This window comes from Aquarana catesbeiana, linkage group LG04 (assembly GCF_042186555.1).
Source record: "Aquarana catesbeiana isolate 2022-GZ linkage group LG04, ASM4218655v1, whole genome shotgun sequence".
Lineage (NCBI taxonomy): Eukaryota > Metazoa > Chordata > Amphibia > Anura > Ranidae > Aquarana > Aquarana catesbeiana.
The window spans coordinates 196,235,175-196,259,612 of record NC_133327.1 but is presented as its reverse complement, the minus strand read 5'-3'; the positions used below and the strand labels follow the sequence as shown (position 1 = coordinate 196,259,612).

The window sequence follows — 24,438 nt, the reverse complement described above, 5'->3', positions numbered from 1 at the left end:
AAATATAAGCTGCACTCCAAAACATAGCTCTTCTTTCTATTTAATTTATCAAAAGATGAAAACTGCATACATTAATGTCTTCACCCAAAACCACCTTAAGACCCCTTTCACACTGGGCGCTTTGCAGGCACTACAGCGCTAAAAATATCAACTGCAAAGCGCCCTGAAACAGCCGCTGCAGTCTCTCCAATGTGAAAGCCCCGAGGCTGCTGTAGCGCTGCTGCAGCGGCGCTTTGCGGGCGGTTTTAACCCTTTTTCGGCCGCTAGCGGGGGTTAAAATTGCCCCGCTAGCGGGCGAATAGCGCCACTAAAACGACAGTAAAGTGGCGCTAAATATATTGCCGCTTTACCGCCGACGCCCCCACCGCCCCAGTGTGAAAGGGGCCTAATGGATTTCACCACTGCTGACTTGAGCACAAGTATAGGGGAAGTAAAAATTAAAAAGCTAAGGCGCATTTAAAAAGAAGCTGCTGGTACTTATTACTATCAAAAAAAAACAAAGAAAATTTCACACCTCACTTACCAACCAGCCTACAACAAACTGAATTGTCCTGTATAACAGTTCACATTAAAACCAGGGGTTTAGTTTACACACATTTGCAAATATATTTGTAAGCTAGCTTACTTGACGGCACCATAGTGTACTGCAGTCCTAACTCTGTAAGGGAGGACTGCAGATAGTATTGGGGTGCCATGAAGTGGCCCTGCAGCTTACTCATATATTTACAATTGTGTGCAAATGAAACCCCTGGTTTTAACGTGAACTGTTAGACAGGACAATTTGGTTTGTTGCAGGCTGGTTGGTAAGTGGGCTGGACATTTTTCTTACTTGTTTTTTGACATGCGTCACCCTTCCATGTGCACCTTGCTGTAAAGGCCAGTTATAGGTTGGGGTGTTTGCTATTTGTTTGTACTGTTTGTGCCTAATACTGGATGATCAGTGATGATGTTAGGTAAATTTGTGAATTGATTTGGTCTCAGTTATATCTCTAAGCTGTGGGTCAGTTAGCTCATCTTTACATACCAGTAGTTTTTTCATCAGACTCCTGGTATGTATAATTATAAACAGAATACACAACAGATACATTTATGTCTGACTTTTTTAAATGTACATTATATATGAATAAAAGGAAACATACTCACTTTCCAGCTGCATAAACCTCTGCTGTATCAAAGAGGTTTACTCCATTTTCATATGCAATTGTCATTAGTTGCTCTGCCACCTGTGGATGTAGGAAAAATGTATGTATTAATTGAAAAAGTAGAGGGCAACTATGCTAAATTGTGTTTGTGGTGTCCTTTTGTGATGTCCTCTCAGCTTACACCCCATTATTTCCAACTTCTACACCAGTATTCCCTCATGTCTCCCAGTACCTGACATCAGTACACCATTCATTATTATTTACAGGCATACCCCACTTTTAAGTACACAGTGGGGTTTATTTACTAAAGCTAGAAAGTGCCAAACCAGGCTCATTTCTGTATAGAAACCAATGAGCTTTCAGGTTTTCTTACCAAAGCTTAATTGAACAAGCTGGGGTTAGAAGCTCATTGGTTTCTATAGATAAGTGAGCCTGATTTTGCACTTTCTAGCTTTAGTAAATAAACCCCATTGTGTACTTAAAAGTGGGGTATGCCTGTAAATCAGAAAAGCTCAGCCTTTCTTATGAGGAAGTTATCAGATATATTACTCATGATAAAAAAGAATAAAAAGGAAACCTTTATCTAATAATCAAGGTCCTCAAACCTATTGTGGGAGCTCATTTGAGGCCCTTGTATACAGTTTATGCACATCTGTCCTACAACTCCTTGTATGAAAGTTTCAGAAACTAAAATGAAGACTGATGTTTCCCATGTGTATATGTGGGTTTTTTTGGTTTAACTACAGAAAAACTAGGTGTGCCTAAAATCTTATGACCAGGTTAGTACTAGAGAGAACATCTGTGTATTGGTTTGACTAGCAAACTCCTTTGTTAATATTCTCTTAAAAAAAGAGCTGCATAACGCCAATCAAGTCCAAAAAAGAAATAATTCTCATTTTCGGAAGACCAAATTCACAGATGATCACCAGAGGAACGCAAAGAACAATTACACTATATTAGCAAAAGTATTGGGATGCCTGCATTTACACGCACCTTGCTTTGTGAACTGGTCCAAATCATTTGGTGGAGGGGGATTATGGTGTGGGGTTGTTGTTCAGGGGTTGGGCTTGGCCCCTTAGTTCCAGTGAAGGGAACCCTTATTGCATCAGCATACCAAGACATTTTGGACAATTTCATGCTCCCAACTTTACGGGAACAGTTTGGGGTTTAGCGGCACTTTACCATCGATTTAGCAGCACTTTTCGGCCACTAGCGGGGAACTTTTAACCCCCACTAACGGCCGAAGAAAGGGTTAAAACCGCCCGTGTTGCAGCACATCCGAATCGCTTTACAGGCACCTTGAAAGCGCTGACCATTCATTCCAATGGGTGGGTCGGTGTAGGAGCGCTGTGTACACCACCCCAAAGATGCTGCTTACAGGACTTTTTTTTCCCGTCCTGCAAGCGCACCGCCCCAGTGTGATAGCATACAAAGAAAAATTGAATTCGGATGGCTGCACTCCAACGATAATTTCTTTACTGGTAAAATACAGCAAACTATGAAGTAGATCGCTAACATGTTTCACACCGTAACTACTGGTGCTTACTCATAGCTAAATCTTTGAACAAATGACAATGGTTTATATATATACATGCCAATACATACAAAGTGGGCTTGATTGAAAACAACAGGAGCATTGATTTGTAACAGGAGTCTGTTAATTTGTCAATCTTTCAATTGTTCAATTTTTCAATCAAGCCCACTTTGTATGTATTGGCATGTATATATATAAACCATTGTCATTTGTTCAAAGATTTAGCTATGAGTAAGCACCAGTAGCTACAGTGTGAAACATGTTAGCGATCTACTTCATCGTTTGCTGTATGGATTTCTACCAATAAAGATATTATCACTGGAGTGAGGCCACCTGGATTCAATTTTTCTTTGTATGCCACTTGCATACTGAGCCAGCATCTGCACCTGACGGGGGAGGAGATTTTGTGGATCAGACACCTGAAGCGAGGTTTTCCTGCCTAGTGTGAAAGAACTCAGGCTTTCACACTGGGGAGGCATGAGAGGCAGTTTTCAGGCGCTTTACAGGCGCTGTTTTTAGCGCTAAACGCCTGAAAACTGCCTCAGTGTGAAAGGGGTCTTTTAGATGCAAAGGGTGGGCCAACTCAATATTGACCTTTACGGACTAGGACGCAATTAAAGTTCACGTCTGTGTAAAGGCAGGTGTCCCAATACTTTTGGCAATATAGTGTATAAAGTGTTATCCAATTTGCTACAACATTCCTTTCTAATTCCCCAAGCCCATTTGATGATCTCTCGATAAACATTTTACAATGTTATTTTTTATAAAAATGAATAGTCATTTATATTTTGTGCATTTAGAAACAGACCCAGGCCTTTTTTTGAAGCAATTACCTTTTTTTTGATAGAACTAGCTCCTGGTGAATACTATTCTGCATTTTACAATTACTAATACTTTCACATTTACGCTTGTTCACATGTGTAAAAGGAAGAATTCATATATCAAGGTCTTGGAAATAAATAGAGTCGTTGATATTCATTGCAAAGACATTTTGACAAAATGAAATCCTACTATAAAAAGAAGGTAAATTAACAGCTCAAAGACGCTGGAAATCTTTGATTGGTCCCTTATATAAAGAATATATTTACCATCAAAAATAATTTTGTAAAACAACATTTGAAAATGTTGTTGCTCATCCATCTAAATATAGACATATCTTTAAACCAATTGTGCATATGGTCTTTGGGGAGCCATGAGTGGCGACCTGAAGATTGACACAAGCAATAAATGTTTATGAGAGGATGAATGACTGATGCTAAGGAAATATGATTACTTCCCAGGGTTGGCAAAGCACTTGTCACTTTCTGCTTGCAACAAAACCCTGACAAGACAAGCCATTAAAGTACATTCCTCTGTAGATTCTACTGACATAAACAACATCTGGAAGCTTGTTTGGGAGAATCATGTGATAAGTTTGCCTCGAGCCAACTTCGGGTTGTGAATTTGTGATCACAAAGGACTGTTTTTTAGCTGCTGAAACAAGCAGTCATGCTGAAGTAAACATTTATTTCCACTGTCCTTATAAGAGATAGTGTCTATGGGATATTTTCCAAGATGTAACATTATCAAGAAAAGAGAATACTTAAAGAGGACCTGTACTGTGGAAGCTGTGCCAAGTCAAAGGTAAGCAGAGGACAAAGGACTAGTCACCAGTATTACTTGCAGGCTTCCTGAAGCTGATCTTCTCTTCTTCTATTGACTTTACTTGCCCTCTTCTGCATTGTGTCTATATTTGGAGGTGGCCATTTTGGTATAGGGGTAAAGCTTTGCTTATGCACTTATGTCAGAGCCACCCCCCTGATGACTAGCGATCTGGGGAAATATATTTAAGAAGTACCAGGAAAGGTGCAGAAAGCACAAATCCACAGAAGCAGGGAATTGACATGTTTTCACTGCAAATCTTCCCTTCCTCCCCTGTAAGCTCTCAACTGTGAACAGAACAGAACAGAACAGTGAGCAACACAGAAGTGACATCACCAAAACTCATAGCAGTAGACAATCAGAGGAAGCAGTGTCTTAGATGATCTCACACTGCAGACACTGTATAAAATTAATAGGCTACATAACAGGAGTGTCTAGGTACAATTTCTCTATAGCTGTGGTCTCCAAACTGTGGCCCAGGGGCCAGATGCAAACCTTTCCTTTCTCTTATTTGGCCCTTGGGGCACCATTCCTCTTACTGATACCAACAATGGGGGCATAATACTTGCCACTGAAAGCAAGAATGGAGCATTATTCCTCCCACTGATACCAATTATGGGCACACTTCTGTCCACTGACACTAATGATGGGTCACTATTCCTCCAATGGACATCAACGATGGGACATCCCACTAAAGAGGTGCCATTTTTTACTCCCACTGACACCAGGATATTTCCTACTCACACTGGCCACAGTCCAGCCCCCCTAAAGTCTGATGCCCTGTACACACGACCGGTTTTACCGTCGGAATAAACTCTGAAGGTTTTTCCGACGGAGTTTCGATGGAATTCCACTCAAGCTGTCTTGCATACACAAGGTCACACCAAATTTCGACTGTCCAGAATGCGGTGACGTACAACACGTAAGACAGGACCAGAAAACGGAAGTTCAAAAGCCAGTAGCCAATAGCTTCCATCTCATACTTGCTTCAGAGCATGCGTAGTTTTTGGTACTCGGAACAGCATACAGACGAGCGGTTTTCCTGATAGGAATTGGTGCCGTTGGGAAAATTTAGAACATGTTCTCTTTCTAGGTCCATCAGAATTTTCGACGTAAAAAGTCTGATGGGGCATACACACGATCGGAATATACGATAAAAAGCTCCCGTCGGACTTGTGTGTACACGGCATTAAGGACAGTAACCCGGCCCCTTGTTTAGAAAGTTTAGGGACCCCTGCTCTAAAAGATAGCAAACCTTCACTTTCTGCATATAGGCCCACTTTAAAATGTGTAAAATCAAGGAGCCTGTGGTAGCAATTAACCACTTGCCAACCAGCCGCTGTCGTTATATGGCAGCAGAACGGCTTTCCTGGGCAAACCGTCGTAGCTGATGGTGGGCGAACGCCACCGGCAGCAAGCGCTCGTGCCTGCTGCGGGGGAGTGCCCGTGGGTCAGGCAGACCCGTGATTGCCTAGTACAGAGGTAGAATGGGGTTCTACCTTTGTAAACAAGGCGGATCCCCATTCTGACAGGAGACATGACAGAGATCTACTGTTCCCTGTGATCTCTGGCAGCCCATCCCCCCTACAGTTAGAACACACCTAGGGAACACAGTTAACCCCTTAATCTCCCCCTAGTGTTAACCCCTTCCCTGCCAGCGTTACTTTTACATTGATCAGTGCATTTTATAGCACTGATCAATGTAATAATGTCACTGGTCTGCAAAAAGTGTCATTTAGGGTCAGATTTGTCCACCGCAATGTCTCAGTCCCACTAAAAATCGCAGATCGCCACCATTACTGGTAAAAACAAAAAAAATAAATAGAAGTCCCTAAATCTATTCCATAGTTTGTAGACGCGATAAGTTTTGTGCTAACCAATTAATATATGCCTATTGCGATTTTGTTTTTACCAAAAATATGTAGAAGAATATATATTGGCCTAAACTGATGAATACATTTTTTTTATATATATATATTTTTTTTGGATATGTATTATAGCAAAAAGAGTAAAAAAAAAATGTATTTTTCAAAACTGTTGCTCTTTGTTTATAGTGCAAAAAATAAAACCGCAGAGGTGATCAAATGCCACCAAAAGAGAGCTCTATTTGTGGGGAAAAAATGGCCTTCTCTTTTGTTTGGGTACAGCGTCGCATGACTGCGCAGTTGTCAGTTAAAGCGACGCAGTGCCATATTGCAAAAAATGGCCATTGGGGGGGCAAATCCTTCCGGGGCTAAAGTGGTTAAGCCCAAAAAAAAACCAAAAATAATTTGATCATTGATTTGCTCCTCATTTTTTTTTAAGTGTTCAAATGTCAAGCTATTGGTGTCATTATTTATTGAACAAACTCCATTGTTTTTAAAAAAAACTTCTAGCACTGAACTTAAAGTGATACTAAAGTCTCGTTTTTTTTTCTTTAAAAATAACAAACATGTTATACTTACCTACTGCAGTGGTTTTGCACAGAGCAGCCTGGATCCTCTTCTTCTTGGGTCCCTCTTTACCGCTCCTGGCTCCACCCTCCTGTTGAGTACCCCCACAGCAAGCAGCTTGCTATGGGGGCAGCCAAACCAAGCTGCAGCTCTGTGTGTCCATTCAGACACGGAGCCGTGGTTCGGCCCCACTCCCTCTCTCTTCTCATTGGCTAACTGACTTCGATTGACAGCAGCGGGAGCCAATGGCACCGCTGCTGTGTCTCAGCCAATCAAGAGGGAGAGTCCCAGATGGCTGCGGCACTCATGAACATCGCTGGATCAAGATGGGGCTCAGGTAAGTATTAGGGGGCCATAACACACAATTATTATTAAGAACCTTTGTTAAATTTAGCTTGAAAATGTGTTATCCCCCATACACATGAGCGGAATTTCCGTCGGAAAAATCTTGGATGGTTTTTCTGATGGAATTCCGCTCAAGCTTGCCTTGCATACACACGGTCACACAAAAGTTCTCTGAACTTTCGACCATCAAGAACGCAGTGACGTACAACACTACGACGAACCAAGAAAATGAAGTTCAATGCTTCCAAGGATGCGTCGAATTGTTTCCGAGCATGCGTGATTTTTTGCGTGTTCAAATTGCATACAGACGAACGCATTTCGTCTAAAAATGTACACTTCAAAACCATGATGAAATGCCTTTAAAATCAATGTATCCTTTAACACAGCCCCAACCCCCTAACATCCTGTGCTTCTAATTATAGAACAACTATGGAAGTATATTGAAAAGCAGTTACATTTTCCACCACTGGCAATTTTTTATTAGCACCAGAACCACATCATATTAATACATTAAAAGGCTGTACAGATTGGGAGACAAACTACCATTTTAAACAATAAAACAGTGGAAAAAAAGACACACTTAACTGCACCAACAATATTAAATTTGATTTTGGAATGGAAAAATGTATCAACCATATTAGTAATAATAAATTTTACTTTAATAGTATATCAAGAGCCCTGTGCATATCAAAAATAAAAACTATTAACACCAATGTGATAACATTCAAATCTTCTCTTCACTAAATAGATATTGTGCTGCTAGAAATGAGAGGACTGTGTGCTCTACCTCTATCTTAACCCCATAGCTGTGCTCACAGGGTGTGCCAGATGTGCCTCGGCACACCATAATCACCCCATGCACATTAGCATTATCACTTTGTGTGCCAGCAGGAAGATGGGAAAGATCTCGATCTTACCGGCTCTGCCATAAGAGAAGTGCCTACGCACTTCTCTTTCACTGTGCAGGCAGGGAGATTGATCTCCCTGCCGGCGCCATATATATGTAGACACATATGTGTGCTTGAGCTTTAGGGTGCACACCTAATGTAATAGGCTGCGCACACCAATGCTTGACCCTAGGCCCATGAATTCCTAAATGTTTCACACAAAATTAGGTGCCCAATGTGCAAAAGCAAAATAGATAACTTTCATTAAATACACAGGAGAAGCCCTTATTAAAGTTTTTAATTACATTAAAGGTATTGAAGCATAACAGTTGGAATTACGCTTACTTGCATTTGTGTGGTGGAGGTGTGGAAAACAGGAAAGACATGTCAGAGCCTGGTTTAGCCTGAAGAAGGCATAATCTGCAGACAGAGGATCCATTGTATAGTGGTGGAAGTCTCCCAATAGAGTCTTTGCACAGTGTCCATGGTTGCTAGGACACTGTCAGCTGCATAGCAACATGGTTTGCTAGGATACTATCAGCTGACAGCATCCTAGCAACCAATGACCCATGAATGCCCATGAATTCCTAAATGTTTCATGCAAAATTAAGTGCCCAATGTGCAATACGAAAATAGATAATTTTCATTAAATACAAAGGAGAAACCCTTATTAAAGTTATTAATAACATTAAAGGTATTGAAGCATAACAGTTGGAATTATGCTAACTTGCATTTGTGTGCTGGAGGTGTAGAAAACAGGAAGGACATGTCAGAGCCTGGTTCAACCTGAAGAAGGTGTGCGCACAGGGTGTGCCAGATGTGCCTCAGCACACCATAATCACCCCATGCACATTAGCATTATCACTTTGTGTGCCAGCAGGAAGATGGGAAAGATCTCGATCTTACCGGCTCTGCCATAAGAGAAGTGCCTACGCACTTCTCTTTCACTGTGCAGGCAGGGAGATTGATCTCCCTGCCAGAGCCATATATATGTAGACACACGTGTGCTTGAGCTTTAGGGTGCACACCTAATGTAATAGGCTGCGCACACCAATGCTTGACCCTAGGCCCATGAATTCCTAAATGTTTCACACAAAATTAAGTGCCCAATGTGCAAAAGGAAAATAGATAACTTTCATTAAATACACAGGAGAAACCCTTATTAATAATAACATTAATAACATTAAAGGTATCGAAGCATAACAGTTGGAATTATGCTAACTTGTATTTGTGTGCTGGAGGTGTAGAAAACAGGAAGGACATGTCAGAGCCTGGTTCAGCCTGAAGAAGGCATAATCTGCAGACAGAGGATCCATTGTATAACGCTGGAAGTCTCCCAACAGAGTCTCTGCACAGTGTCCATGGTTGCTAGGACACTGTCAGCTGCATAGCAACATGGTTTGCTAGGATACTGTCAGCTGACAGCATCCTAGCAACCAATGACCGAAGCCCAAGTCAACTGCAGGTTGGGAGATTCCTGTCATGAACCAATTATAACCATTGTTGTATTTGGGTAATGACATCAGCCAACACTTTCTGCCTTTTGTTTACATATAGCTATCAGATGGGGAATATCCCAACTGGTAGCTGAATGGAGCTGGGGATGCGACTGACTGACCTGCTCTGCCTACACATCATTCTTTGGCAGAAATAATGTGACTAATACTGGCATGGTGAAGAGAAGGATGAGTTAAGTTCTACAATTTTAAGGAACTATACATGGGGAGAATATTAAACGAAGGACTTCTTCATTTAACCTATAGTAACAGGGATAGCAGACAGAGATATCAAAAACATTGATGAGCTAGAAAGTCCTAAAATGATTTTGTCACCTAGCCCTGATATTTGCAGATGTTCACGTTGATATTCAATCATTTGTTTTAATTGACTGTGCAATCTGTTTGATTGTTGTAATCTTATCAAAGGTACCATAAATTCAGTTACAGAATTGAATAATAAAGACAATGGAAAACTACAAAAACATAAGGGGAAAAACGATGTAACATACAAGCATATAATCTGATAATTAAAACAATAAAAAAAAAATTCTATGCAAATTGCATTCCAAACATCTGGCTGGTAATTTGAAGTAAATTACTATATAATCATACAATGAGCATCTAGCACAAGTGCCAAACTGAACAAAAGTGACATGTTATAAATAGGGTTGTACTGATCCAGTATCAGTGTTGATATAGAGTATTTGCACATGTACTTGTACTTGTGCAAATGCTCCAATACTTGAAACCAATAACTTTGCGGTGCGATTTGAGCCCATACAAAATAACCACACCGCTCCTGTGTGAACCCAGGCTTGTCATAGTGACTTCAGCCTGGGTTCATACAGGAGCGGTGTGGGAAACGATGCATGTGATTCAGACAGGAATCACACCACATTCCTGTTCAAATCGCACGCTACTATTTGCATTGTGATTTGAGTCCATTCATTTTGTATGGGCTTAAAGGTATCAGTTATCGGTATCAGCGAGTACTTGACGTATACTTGAAGTATCAGTACTCGTACTCGCCGGTAAAATAACGGTATTGGTGCAGCCCTAGTTATAAGGATAGTGATGATGCCTAATATCCCTCTCATAGGAATATTTAGGAACAAAATGAAATACTGGAATCAAATTTGAGAGTGGACACAAGATATACGTTAAGGATACATTCCCTCATATACATATTTTTAAGAAGCAGTATATCATCCTTCAATTAACATACATAGAAACCATGCTGTAATGTGTATATTATGAAATGTTGCAAATATTAAATGATAATTATGTCCATTCAGTGATAACGTCCACAGGTATTCCCACTCTGAACAGTGTTAGTTTATTTTAAGCACCAATTGATCGTGCTCTTTATAACGGTAAGTCAAACGTGCTCCACTTCAAAACTGCTCCAAATCCCCACATGGGCAAACATTCACTGGATGGTATTGACCTGCCATTCCTATATGGGCTACTATGCGCACATCATGTCTTGCTTTCTGCTCTGCTTTCCTCCAGGGGCCACAACTGGGGCCCTAGCTGGTAGCAGGTGATTACTAAGAGATCCCAGCCCCCCATGTGTCTGACCAGAGGAAAACGCTATCCCCAGTGTGGACGGAGGTACTTATTGAAGGGGAATACCCCAAAGGCACGTAGTGACCCAGCTAGGAATAGCGAGTCCATACACTTGGTCCTTAAAATAAACTAACGCTGTTCACAGTGGGTATATCAGTGGACTTTATCATCAAATGGACATAATTGGCATTTATTATTTGCAGCATTTCATAACCTACACATTGCAGTACGGTTTCTATGTATGTCAATTGATTAATATTTATGTGTTTAAGGTATCAAATTTTGGCAAACTGCAACAACATACTTCCATCATATTTTATGGTTTTGCACTGTCACATTGTTTTTTGTTTTGTTACAGTTCCTTGGCACAGAGTACAGTCTGTATATTTTATAATATATCATCCTTAAAACAAAAAAAAATCACTAATCTCTGAAGGAGGTGAGGGGTAATTCACTCTCAAAGTTTTCAGACAAAGCACTGAAGTAATCAAAAACATTCTCTCCATGGCTTAGCTCCTCCTGCTCCCCTTCTCATTGTTTAAAAGCTTATTTACTAATTGTTAAGAATACGTAAATAGGTAAATGTCCATAGCCTGGCCATAGATTTACAGTAAAGCTGAACTCCAGACATACATCCAACTATATACTATAAATGTGCATTGCCTTCCCTAATAAAAGATTTGTATTTCAGTTACTAAAGTCTTGTCATGAAGGCACCCCTATATATTGATCACTGGAAAACATGCAGACCTAGAGTCTATAAATATTGGAAAAGGCAACATCTTAACAGATGCCTTCTTGCTCTCAAAAGGCTTTTAAAAGTAGGTCAAAGCATGCATGAACATTATGTGAAAGTGAGACATATTGGGTAAATTGGATTGAATAGCAATAGTGAGAAGAATCAGTAGATTGCCAATTTTTATACTGTATATCTGTACTGTACTGATCTATGCAAGCTCCAGAGTGTAATACATTTCTTGAAGCCGAATTGTCTGGATTGCTAAATAAATTGTGTACTAATCAGACAAATCTACAGTTTTAAAAAAATGTGTTGAATACATCATTCTTCTGATTCAATAATCACTAGTAATCATGCACAGTAAACAATATAACAGGTGCAGTCTTGTAGTGCTTACTTACCGCATGTGCATTAGAATGGGTCTGCCTGAGAAGTAAATGAGGCTGTTGTGAATTTCCTAAAGTGTGCCTGAGTACTGTCATATTTCTGTCAGATATACTGTATGCGTTCACTTATGTGCAAGTGCCCTTAGAGGTATTGTCCAAAACCATGTACCATTCATTAACTGCTCTGAAAAATGTAAAGATGCAAATACCTCGCATGCTTTATAATTAATAAAATATTCCTTCTGTTATGTTCTGTAAGCAACTCATGTATTAATTTAAAAATGTAAGTTTTAAGAGATACACCTATAACTTACCTCATCAGAAATTTGGCCTCCAAATGTAACCCAAGTTCCTGAAATAAAAATAAATATAATTGTAAATGATATGTTATCACTTTTGTTGTCACATTCAACATGGTGAAAAAAGAACAGTATTTTGCTAATAAACCTAGATAGTGAGATGTGCAATATGTAGTGCTGATCTCATTCTGTGCTGTTAAAACAGTTATCTTAGTCCTATCAGCTACTGTATGAATAAAAAATGAGCCCTATGAAGCATTTGGTATGAAAATGTCTCCATATGCCTTATATTCACACAGATGAAAAATTTCAAGGGTATAATAGGGATGTATGGTACAGGACAGGATTACTAATAAATAGGGATGAGCTTTCTGTTCGGGTCGAACATGAGTTCGACTCGAAAATTGGCTGTTCGCCCGTTCGTGGAAGACCGAACATTATGGGCCATTCACGCCAAATTTGAGCGGCGCGTAACGGCCCATAATGCATAATGCACTGCAGGAGCGCAGTTCATTGCTGTATGATGATTGGCCAAAGCATGCACCATGGCCTGCATGCTTTGGCCAATCCCAGCACCCTTAGCTAAGAGAACCATAATTAGCTAAAGGCAGGGTGCCTTTTGCTAATCATGGCTCAGGGGGACTAAGTCCACACCCCACACTATATAAGGCTGCCTGCACGTCGGCCCCGTGTAGTGTGTTGTTGGCATTGACGGAGAGAGAGTGTCATTTAGATTGAGCAGGCAGGCAGGTTATTCAGTTAGCTGCGGTATATATATGTATATATATACACATACATATATATATATATACATACACTGTATCCAGTTTAGCTATATCTGACTGCAGGCCGTTCCTGGTGTACTTTTCTAATATACTTCAGGCAGGCAGGTTATTCAGTTAGCTGCAGTTTATTTAATACATATATACAGACAGTCTCATATATATATATATATATATATATATATATATATATATATATATATATATATATATATATATCTATCGCCACTGTATCCAGTTTAGCTATATCTGACTGCAGGCCGTTCCTGGTGTACTTTTACTAATATACTTCAGGCAGGCAGGTTATTCAGTTAGCTAAAGTGTATTTAATATATATACAGACAGTCTCGTGTATATATATATATATATATATATATATATATATATATATATATATATATCTCCACTGCATACAGTTTAGCTATATCTGACTGCAGGCCGTTCCTGGTGTACTTTTTCTAATATACTTCAGGCAGGCACGTTATTCAGTTAGCCGCAGTGTATTTAATATATATATATATATATACAGACAGTCTTATATATATATATATATATATATATATATATATATATATATATATATATATATTTATATATATCCACTGCATACAGGTTAGCTATATCTGACTACAAGCCGTTCCTGGTATACTTTTTCTAATATACTTCTGGCAGGCAGCTTATTCAGTTAGCTGCATTGTATTTAATATATATATATATATATATATATATATATATATATATATATATATATATATACATACAGACAGTCTCATATATATATATATACTGTATCCAGTTTAGCTATATCTGACTGCAGGGCATTCCTGGTGTACTTTTTCTAATATACTTCAGGCAGGCAGGTTATTCAGTTAGCTGCAGTGTATTTAATATATATATGCAGACAGTCTCATATATATAGATATCCACTGTATCCAGTTTAGCTATATCTGACTGCAGGCCATTCCTGGTGTACTTTTTCTAATACACTTCAGGCGGTGTACACAGTACACAGTACTGTGCACCCATAGTGCAGTTGCTACTACATTTCTGGTGGTGTACACAGTATACCCATCGTTGGTATTACACTTCTGTTGGTGTGCACAGTACCATGCACTCAAAGTGCAGTTGCTACTACTTTTCTGGTGGTGTACACAATACAGTACACCCATAGTTGTTATTACACTTCTGTTGATGTACACAGTACCGTGCATCCCTAGTGCATGTGCTACTACTTTCTGGTGGTGTACACAACACAGTACACCCATAGTTGTTATTACACTTCTGTTGGTGAACTGTACACAGTACCATGTACCCCTAGTGCGGTTGCTACTACTTTTCTGGTGGTGTACACAGTACACATTACATACAGTGCACCCATAGTTGCTATTAGACTTCTGGTGTTATACACAATACCGTTCACCCCTAGTGCAGTTGCTACCACTTTTCTGGTGGTGTACACAATACAGTACACCCATAGTTGTTATTACACTTCTGTTAGTGTACACTGTACCGTGCACCCCTAGTGCAGTTACTACTACTTTTCTGGTGGTGTACACAATACAGTACACCCATAGTTGTTATTACACTTCTGTTGGTGTACACAGTACCGTGCACCCCTAGTGCAGTTACTACTACTTTTCTGTTGGTGTATACAGTACAGAATACATACAGTACACCCATAGTTGTTATTACACTTCTGTTGGTGTACACAGTACCGTGCACCCGTAGTGCAATTGCTAGTGCTACTACTTTTCTTGTGGTGTACACAGTACACAATACATACAGTGCACCCATAGTTGCTATTAGACTTCTGGTGGTGTACACAGTGCCATGTACCCCTAGTGCAGTTGCTACTACTTTCCTGGTGGTGTACACAATACATAAAGTGCACCCATAGTTGTTATTACACTTCTGTTGGTGTACACAGTACCGTGCAACCCTAGTGCAGTTCCTACTACTTTTCTGGTGGTGTACACAGTACACAATATATACAGTGCACCCATAGTTGTTATTACACTTCTGTTGGTGTACACAGTACCGTGCACCCCTAGTGCACTTGCTACTACTTTTCTGGTGATGTACACAGTACACAATACATACAGTGCACCCATAGTTGCTATTAGACTTCTGGTGGTGTAAACAATACCGTTCACCCCTAATGCAGTTGCTACTACTTCCCTATGATAACCCTTCCCTATGTTATCCAAAAAGCTTAAAAATAGATTTTTTGGCTGGAACTACACTTACAAAATGTACCTGTTCCAAATTACAAACAGATTCAACTTTAGAACAAACCTACAGTCTTGTTTGTAACCCGGGGACCACCTGTATACTGCTGCTGTTCAGAGTATATATGGCCTGGGGGCCCCACTCCTTTTTTTTTAAATTTGGTTGTGGGGTTCCCCTTAATACCCATACCAGACCCAAAGGGCCTGGTAATGGGCTGGGGGGGGGGCAACATTACATTACAGCCGCGAGCAGTTTTAAATGACTTTTATTCCTTTAGAAATGTAATTTTGTGCAGGGACTGTTCTAAATATGGGAAAAATGCGCCACTTTACAGGCATACTATAGTCACCCCCCCAGGCACGATATTTAAAGGAATATTTCACTTTTATTGTTTAACTTTAAGCATTATTAAAATCACTGCTCCCAAAAAAACTTTTTAAAACTTTTTTTTGCATTGATACCTGGGGCAGGACCCGAGGTCCCCAAACACTTTTTATGACAATAACTTGCATATTAGTCTTTAAAATTAGCACTTTAGATTTTTCACATTCGAGTCCCATAGACTTTAACGTTCGCGTGTTCGCACAAATTTTTTGCCTGTTCGCATGTTCTGACGCGAACCGAACCGGAGGGTTTTCCGCTCATCCCTACTAATTAAGTACCACCATGTCTCAGTCATGTGTCAGTGGAAGCAAGAAAGAGACCAGAATTTAAAGATTATTGGCCTTATTTAATGAATTGTTCTTATTCTCTTAGCAGGGGCGGAACTACCACCATAGCGACCCATGCAGGTGCTATTGGGCCCGCAGCCGAGTGGGGCCCAGTGAGGATGAGAGCACTGCCGGCACTGTCTCCCAGCCAGGGGAAGAGAGAGGAGAGGAAGAGGCATACAGACATATAGTCATATAGATATAAAATCATACAAATACTACATAATATTATAAAAAAAAAGGAAAAACAGGTAACAAAATAAGTACTAGGAAGTTAAAATTGGGGTGTGCCCATATTGAGGCAGGTATTTAAGAAAGGCTGACGCGTTTCGAGGAAAACCTCTTCATCAGAGCCAGGAGAACTGGAGCACAGTCTGTATGGGCCGGTAGGCTGACATGTGTACATGGGGAGAGGTGGTGTTGCTAGTAGCAGGATGTGTCCTGTGATGGACAATTGATTATTCCAAGTTCCATACCCAGGTGTTCTATGGATGTAAATAGATTGTATTTTCTTTTTGCGGTGCTGTTAGGCTGTCAGATGTGCCTGTCTCAGGAGAAGTGTGTAAACACAGCTGCAAACTGTAGAGATCCTTTTGGAGTGGAGAGCCGTGTGATCCTGGCAGCAGAAGGTGGGAGGAGGAGGGAGGAGGTAAGCCACCCAGGCAGCCTAGGCAGCAAGACGCTTTCTATCCAGGCATCAGCTGCCTCAAGGACACCTCCTCCCTCCTCCTCCCCCCCTTCTGCTGCCAGGATCACACAGCTCTCCACTCCAAAAGGATCTCTACAGTTTGCAGCTGTGTTTACACACTTCTCCTGAGACAGGCACATCTGACAGCCTAACAGCACCGCAAAAAGAAAATACAATCTATTTACATCCATAGAACACCTGGGTATGGAACTTGGAATAATCAATTGTCCATCACAGGACACATCCTGCTACTAGCAACACCACCTCTCCCCATGTACACATGTCGGCCTACCGGCCCATACAGACTGTGCTCCAGTTCTCCTGGCTCTGATGAAGAGGTTTTCCTCGAAACGCGTCAGCCTTTCTTAAATAGCTGCCTCAATATGGGCACACCCCAATTTTAACTTCCTAGTACTTATTTTGTTACCTGTTTTTCCTTTTTTTTTTTTTATAATATTATGTAGTATTTGTATGATTTTATATCTATATGACTATATGTCTGTATTCTTTTACATAAATAAACCATACATTTCCTGATGTAAGCGTCTGATCACGCGCCTTCCACCCATTCCTACTAAACAGTCCTTTCCAGACCACCCCTGGTCAGCTAAGGCAGCGGGACACGCTCCATCATCTCCCCCAGTCCTATCTCTGACTACAATACTACCTTTGTTTTACAGCAAACGATCTCACAAGCGCAGGAGTATTTTTCACCATATCTTGTTCACACTTTTGCATTGAGAGGAAGAGGCAAGCTGTCCATATCAGCAGAGAGCTGAATTGCCCGATGTAATAGCTTTCATTAGAACTTCCAGTGTTCCCGGGACTCATGTCACATAGCTCCACCTCTTGGCCCGACGCCTTTGATAGACAGAACGGTGATCCAATGCGGGATATGTGACGTCATCAAAGGCGTCAGGCCAAGAGGTGGGGCTATGTGACGATGAGTCCCGGGAAGACGGGAAATTCAAATAAAAGCGGACAATCCTGCTCTCTGCTGATCTGGGTGGCTTGCCTCTTCCTCTGCATAGGAGAGGCTGTATGGGGCACAGGCAGACCAGGCTGTATGGGGCACAGGTCACACTGTATGGGGCACAGGTCATGCTGTATGGGGCACAGGTCACGCTGTATTGGTCACGCTGTATGGGGCACAGGTCACGCTGCATGGGGCACAGGTCACGCTGCATGGGGCACAGGTCATGCTGCATGGGGCACAGGTCACGCTGTATTGGGCACAGGTCATGCTGTATTGGGCACAGGTCATGCTGTATTGGGCACAGGTCACGCTGTATTGGGCACAGGTCACGCTGCATTGACACTAGGGCAGCTGTGGGGGGGGGGGCTGTTTGCAGGGGGGCCCCATACAACATTTTGCTATGGGGCCCTGCTATTTCTAGTTACGCCCCTGTCTAGTTACTCTTAGCTTAGCTTAGTAAAAAAGGCCAATCTCTGCTGACTTCCATCAATATATACATTTACTAAGCTAAAGCAAAAATATCCTTGCAAAGTGAAAATTCTCTTGAAAAACGAACAGCCTATTTGCATGCATACTAGTCTAGAATTCCTAAAACAAAGCAAGCAAACAATAAGTGAAATACAAGGTTAATTAGAGGTGACAACACAGTTCACATAAGTGACACAGGAGATCACTTGATTGGAAAAAAAAATCAGTATCTTTAACTCAGGCCTAATATATCATGTATTAAGTTAGGGGCAGTAGAACATAAAATAGGGATATATCATACTACCCTTGACCAACTCTATAGTCTCCTTACCAACAGTTACAAAACTCCTGCAAGATTTTGGACAAATTTCATCATCTGGTTTTTCATGGGCCCCAAACATAACTATTAGATACTTGCACATTAAACTATCTACCCCAAGTTCATCCTTATTCTGGATCAATTATGAATCACTCCTACAAGCTTTACTCCAAAAAACTCAAGATCTTGCCAAACTCCAAGTCTCCTAAGCAGGTAGAGCCACAGTTACAAAAAAGACATTATTACCAACCATCCTATATTACCTCCAAATTCTACCTATCCCTCTGACAGCCTCCTATCTCTTTGATTTCCAAATCAAAAGTTGTACTCTACTCTAACCCACTACATTCGGAGCAGGAAAATATCATTGTTTAAAAATAACATGCTCTACAAATCCAAATATACAACAGGAATGGGAGTACCCAACCCCATACTTTGTCACCACACAGTGATCCTAGACCAATTTAAAACCTGGTGGTCCCCGACGAGAAAAAAACAATGGACATGTATTGAATCGTCAATGCTTGGTCAACCACTCAAGGGCATAACGGGGGCAATTCTGCCTGGCCTCCCTACTCCGATATCCTACTGTATTTTACCTTGAAAGTGGTTGTTACTTCTTGGAATTACATTCGGTCTATTCACTTGTACTATCACTTCTCCTATGCTCCCTGGAGTTCTTCACTGATCACCTATCTCTATCTCTTGAGCTGATATCACAATACCATTGGAAGTTCTCTCACATATCCAAGACGAATCAAAATTGAATAAAGGAGTCTTCTATTTTTACCATATGTTTACAGCTCCCACACAACGAGAAAAAATGCACTCTATGAGGTTGTGGGAAATTGAACTTTCACAATCATTTTATGAGTTTCGGTGGTTTAACATAAGTTGAATCCTCCTTAAAGCTACAAGTTGCACCTATTGCGAATCTCACCTTAAATTATTACACCACTGATATTACATTCCAGCATGACTATTTAAAATGGTCAGCTCCTATATCACTGACTTTTAGGGAGACTGTGGTGCTATAGGCACGCTCATATGGTGGTTATGTCTCAAAGTCCCTCCTTTCAGGGACAATATTTTCATATGTATGTCCTTGATGCTGGACATGCATATTTCACCAAAACCAGCTATGGCTCTCCTACTGTTAAATTATGAGCGCTGGCCAAAAAAGTATTAACCATTTATTATTCATTGCATAATTACTGCCAGGAAAACTTTAAGACTGGAAGTAAAAATAACTCTTGATTTTGCATTCTTATAAATAATGTAAATATGCAAACTCAATTGGAACCTATGTTGGCCATTAAATACAGCAACTGGAAATCCTTTTGGTCATACTGGAATGTCTGGCTACTACACAGATCCTGCACTAGATAGCACGGACATGCCCTTCTTTTATGGGACGACATCATATATGACTCTCCTATACTACTGTTGAATTCTATCTGCTCTCTGTAATGAGGCAATTTTCCTTATGCTTTTTTGCACTTTAAGTGGTGTGTTAAAGTTTATTGAAATGTTGTTGCAAATTTTTGGACTCCATCTAGATACATATCTGGACAGCCATGTCATGTCATGTTTTATAAGAACATATCATGTGCAGCTGTGTTATGTTTTTCAGTTTTGTTACCACTTCTGTGGTACTCAAGTAGTTACTTTTGTTGCCAGAGGTTTAGACATTAATGGTTGTGTGTTGAGTTATTTTGAGGGGACAGCAAATTTACATTGTTATACAAGCTGTACACTTGCTACTTTACATTGTAGCAAAGTGTCATTTCTTCAGTGTTGTCACATGAAAAGATATAATAAAATATTTACAAAAATGTGAGGGGTGTAATCACTTTTGTGAAATACTGTATATACAGGGTTTCTTTGCATTTTTGCCCAGCAAGTCCCCAGATTTTCATAGCCTGCCCTCACCTTTCTCTAATGTAGTTGATCAATACAATTTGGTCACCTCCATCCCAAAGCTTAAGATTGGACAGTGAAATAGTAGCAGCAGACTGATTAAGGGCTTTCTATCCAGGGCAGTAGATCCCTACACTACAAACAATAAGAATAACAGCTCTGTAGTGTGCACCTTTGAAACAAGTCAGCAAAGGTATATCTCAAATTTTTCCTCTGACAGGTTCTCTTTAATCTTCAGGGGGCCAGGAAATCCTAACAAGCCAGATCATTCAGAGACAGGTTTTATAGGAAGTAATTCAAAAATCGTCTCTGAAGCTTTAATTTTAAGGATGTTGCCTTACTATTAATAAAACATACAGTAGGGATATAGTACAGGCACCGGATGCATGCTAGGTTTAGTCATTCATTAGTGAAAAGTCTAGACACTATGAGTTACATTGGACTTTGCAGGATTTGTTCTTGCCTTGTCTTTCTCAGAAGTTGCTTTCCTCAACTCGTGCCTATATATAACAGCAAATGGAGTATATAAAAATATCTATCTATAATTGCTGCACAGCTTCTCACCTTATAAACGTGTTCACACAAACAAATTAGAAATGATCCCACATTGACTAAAAAGAGTGTCTGACTCTTTTAGTAGAAGTCTGATTAAAATGTAAATTAATTTCAGGTCTACTGCATTTTCAGCAGTAATCTATTTATAGAAATACTCCAAATGAAAAGAGCCAGTTAGCAGAAAGTACGTATTTATTATAGGTTTGGGCCATATAAACTATGTCTATGTGCAGTAAAGTATTACTTTCACTATAAGGTACAACCAACGTAAAACAAAAGAAAAATTTATTTGCAGAACAAACCCCAAGCATTTTATTCTTAATTGAAGCCGTTTTATGAATGTTTCACAGAACTTAATTAATTTGCAAGTGATTACCATTAAGTTGCTGTTCTTTATAGGGCATTTTTCTACTACTATCAGCTCTCAGTTTTCTGTTACTCAAATATGTAGATAATCTTAATAATAATAATTATTTTAATTGTAAAAAGGATGGATTTCAATTGAATTTCTCCTGCAAGGTCTGCATGCCATGTCATGTTATATATATATATATATATATATATATATATATATATATATATATATATATTTTGCACGCATACAAAAGGCCAGATCAGTTAGTTTTGGGAGTTGGGTGCCAGCAGCGATCAATCAGGATTGTTAACTCTTCCCTACTCTATCTTGGCCAAAGCAGAGCTGTGCTTGGCCTCTGCTGTATACAGCCAAACCACTGAATCAATAACAAAAAATACATAAAGAATGAAAAATCAGCACAGCTATCAGTAGTATACTCCCAGGGAGAAAAACCTGAATGGGTGACTATGGAGAGGATGGAGACTAATAAGATTCCAATAGATTTTCTTAAAGTGATAGTAAAGCTTCATTTTTTTAAAATAACAAAATTGTCATACTTATCTCCTCTGTGCAAGGGTTTTGCACAGAGTGGCCCCAATCCTTCTTTTCTGGGGTCCCCCGTGGCTCCTCCTCTTCTCGAATGCCGACACGGAGAGACGCTTTCCATGGGGGCACTCATGCGGGCATGCTCCCGAGTCCTGCTGCTGTGTCATTGACACAGACAGCAGGACTTGGCCCTGCCCCGGCTTCCATGTTACTGGATTTGATTGTCATCTATTCAATGAGGAACCAAGACAGTGGCTGGAGCTGCAGTGCTCGTCCCCGTTGCTGGAACGATTGGGCTCAGGTAAAAAAAGGGGGGTCTGGGGGGGGTGCTGCAGCACTAAAGGTTTTTCACCTTAATGCATAGAATACATTAAGGTAAAAAACTGTGAGGGTTTACAACCTCTTTAAGTGGCAACCAGGTAGAGGTAGACCGCCCATTTTAGGCCCTAAGCTATCCAACTCCCTGGCGGTATGGAATACAGACTGATACAATTCTAATTTAGTCTCCTCCTTCTCCCCATTAGCTCATCTTTTCAATAACCCAGCCTTCCCCCCCAGGGCGAGATCCTGAAGCCTTCCGCTGGTGGCTTAACAAAGGCCTATTTCATATTCAATTTCTTGGTCAATTTGGTCAATTTCTTACCCCTCAAGGTCCTTTCACACTAGCACATTGTAAGTCAAGGTTGAAGATGCCAACATCGGAAACCTTTATATTCTTTTAGATTTCCCACTTCCTTTGGTCGAGGTACGTCAGGACCCTAAAGTGACCCCTTATGAAAGTTGGTGTGCACAGGACACTGGACAGAGAGGAGGGATTTCTATTATTTATTGGCTCCTGCTAGACTCTAATGTTAGATTACCTTATATTCAAGCGTGGGACTCAGATCTGGGCTCTGAGAGAGAATCTGAGAATTGGAACAATGGCAGACTTCCTTCTACTCTGCCTTTAAAGGGATTTTAAATGTCTCATTGGTGGAATCGAGCGTTAAGGTTATCACAAGGTGGTATATGGTTCCTGCTATTTCCGACCTCCTCACCATTGTGTTATAGGGGATGTCAATCCTTAGGTATCATGCCACACATTTGGTGGAAATGCCCTAAACTCAGGGGCTTCTGGAACAAGGTTTTGTGATAATACAAAAGGTGACTGAAATTCCAGTGCCACAACTGCCCCATATTGCCCTTTTTAATGGAAAGGTTCTTGACAGCTCTCGTTCTACACAACGGTTGATTAATTCATGTAGTTGGCACTTTGGAGGTACCAAACAACTGTTTCAACACATATTCATAACATTCGGTACACCTCCCTGCTCATGTCTTATTCAACATGTTAGAGTAGATATATAACTTACGAATTTTACAATATTGTTGAAAACACATTCATGTTATAATAGTAAAAGACTCGCTGTGAGATAACTCTATGCGTTTCATTGAGATAATTTCAGTTTTATCAGGTGTGACGGTTAGTAACCAGTGTATAATATAAAATAAGCAGTAAGATACATACAGTACATCAAATCCATGCATAATCAGTAGTATTAATTGTACAGATTTTTAAAGCAAATTTCTTACAAAATCAATATTGCATAAACTATTTGTGATCACTGCATGTAGACATTACAAAGATCAACAAAAAGAAGACTAGAAGGAAATGCAGGGAGAAGTATATCAATCCCACTGTGATTTAAAAATGTCACCAAGTATAGTATGTGTCAATGTACTTTTATAGAGATAATAAAAAAAAAAAAAAAAAAAAAAAAACAGAATGGCCTTCAATTTACCCCAGTTCTATTCAGAGGGGGATAATTACCAGGGTAATATTTTGCAGACCATGCAGAAACATATCATATAACCAGACCCCTATAGTCATTTGAGCAAAAAAGAGTATCTATATGTAACATAATTATCAATGTATCACAATTTGTATTAGCTAGCTACAAGTTAAATCTATAAATCTAATACAGCTATGCTAGGTGCTGAGATTAAAGTATCCAAATATGAATACCTCTGGAATAAAAATCAAGTGTCACAGCTTTTCAAGCAGCACTGAATCAGATTGGGGCCCTGTTGTTGTTAAGCAAGCTAAAATGTAAAAGTTAAACAGATCAATTATACCGCCAAAATATTTGATGCTAGAATACGTTGTCACTAATGCTGTTATTGAAAATTGCACTGTGCTGTAACACCACATGCAGCACTAAATAAAAGAATCTTCCAAGCATAAGAGATTGATGTTTCCCTGATGTTGCCCTCAAAATCAGAATAAAAGAACCTTCTCCCCACTATACAATTTTTTGGCAGTGTCCAGCTCCCCATGTTTTTCTTGACAGCAATTTTCTGTTTGCCTTGAAAATGGCCACAATTTAGTATTAAGATTTGTCCTCTATAGACTTCATTGGGCTTTGTGGTTTCCAAGC

At 40.0% G+C, this 24,438-nt stretch overlaps 1 protein-coding gene across 3 annotated transcripts in view; it reads right to left on the bottom strand.

Moving 5' to 3' along the window:
* The window catches only part of KCNAB1 (potassium voltage-gated channel subfamily A regulatory beta subunit 1), a 564,258-nt gene that overhangs the window by 172,833 nt on the left and 366,987 nt on the right, over nucleotides 1-24,438 (bottom strand). For all 3 annotated transcript variants that reach the window (XM_073626075.1, XM_073626076.1, XM_073626077.1), the window contains exons 3-4: nucleotides 12,489-12,526; nucleotides 1,144-1,223 (exon numbers count right to left, since the gene is read on the bottom strand). In XM_073626075.1, the coding sequence (XP_073482176.1) occupies nucleotides 1,144-1,223; nucleotides 12,489-12,526 (118 nt within the window). The remainder of the gene's footprint in view (nucleotides 1-1,143; nucleotides 1,224-12,488; nucleotides 12,527-24,438) is intronic.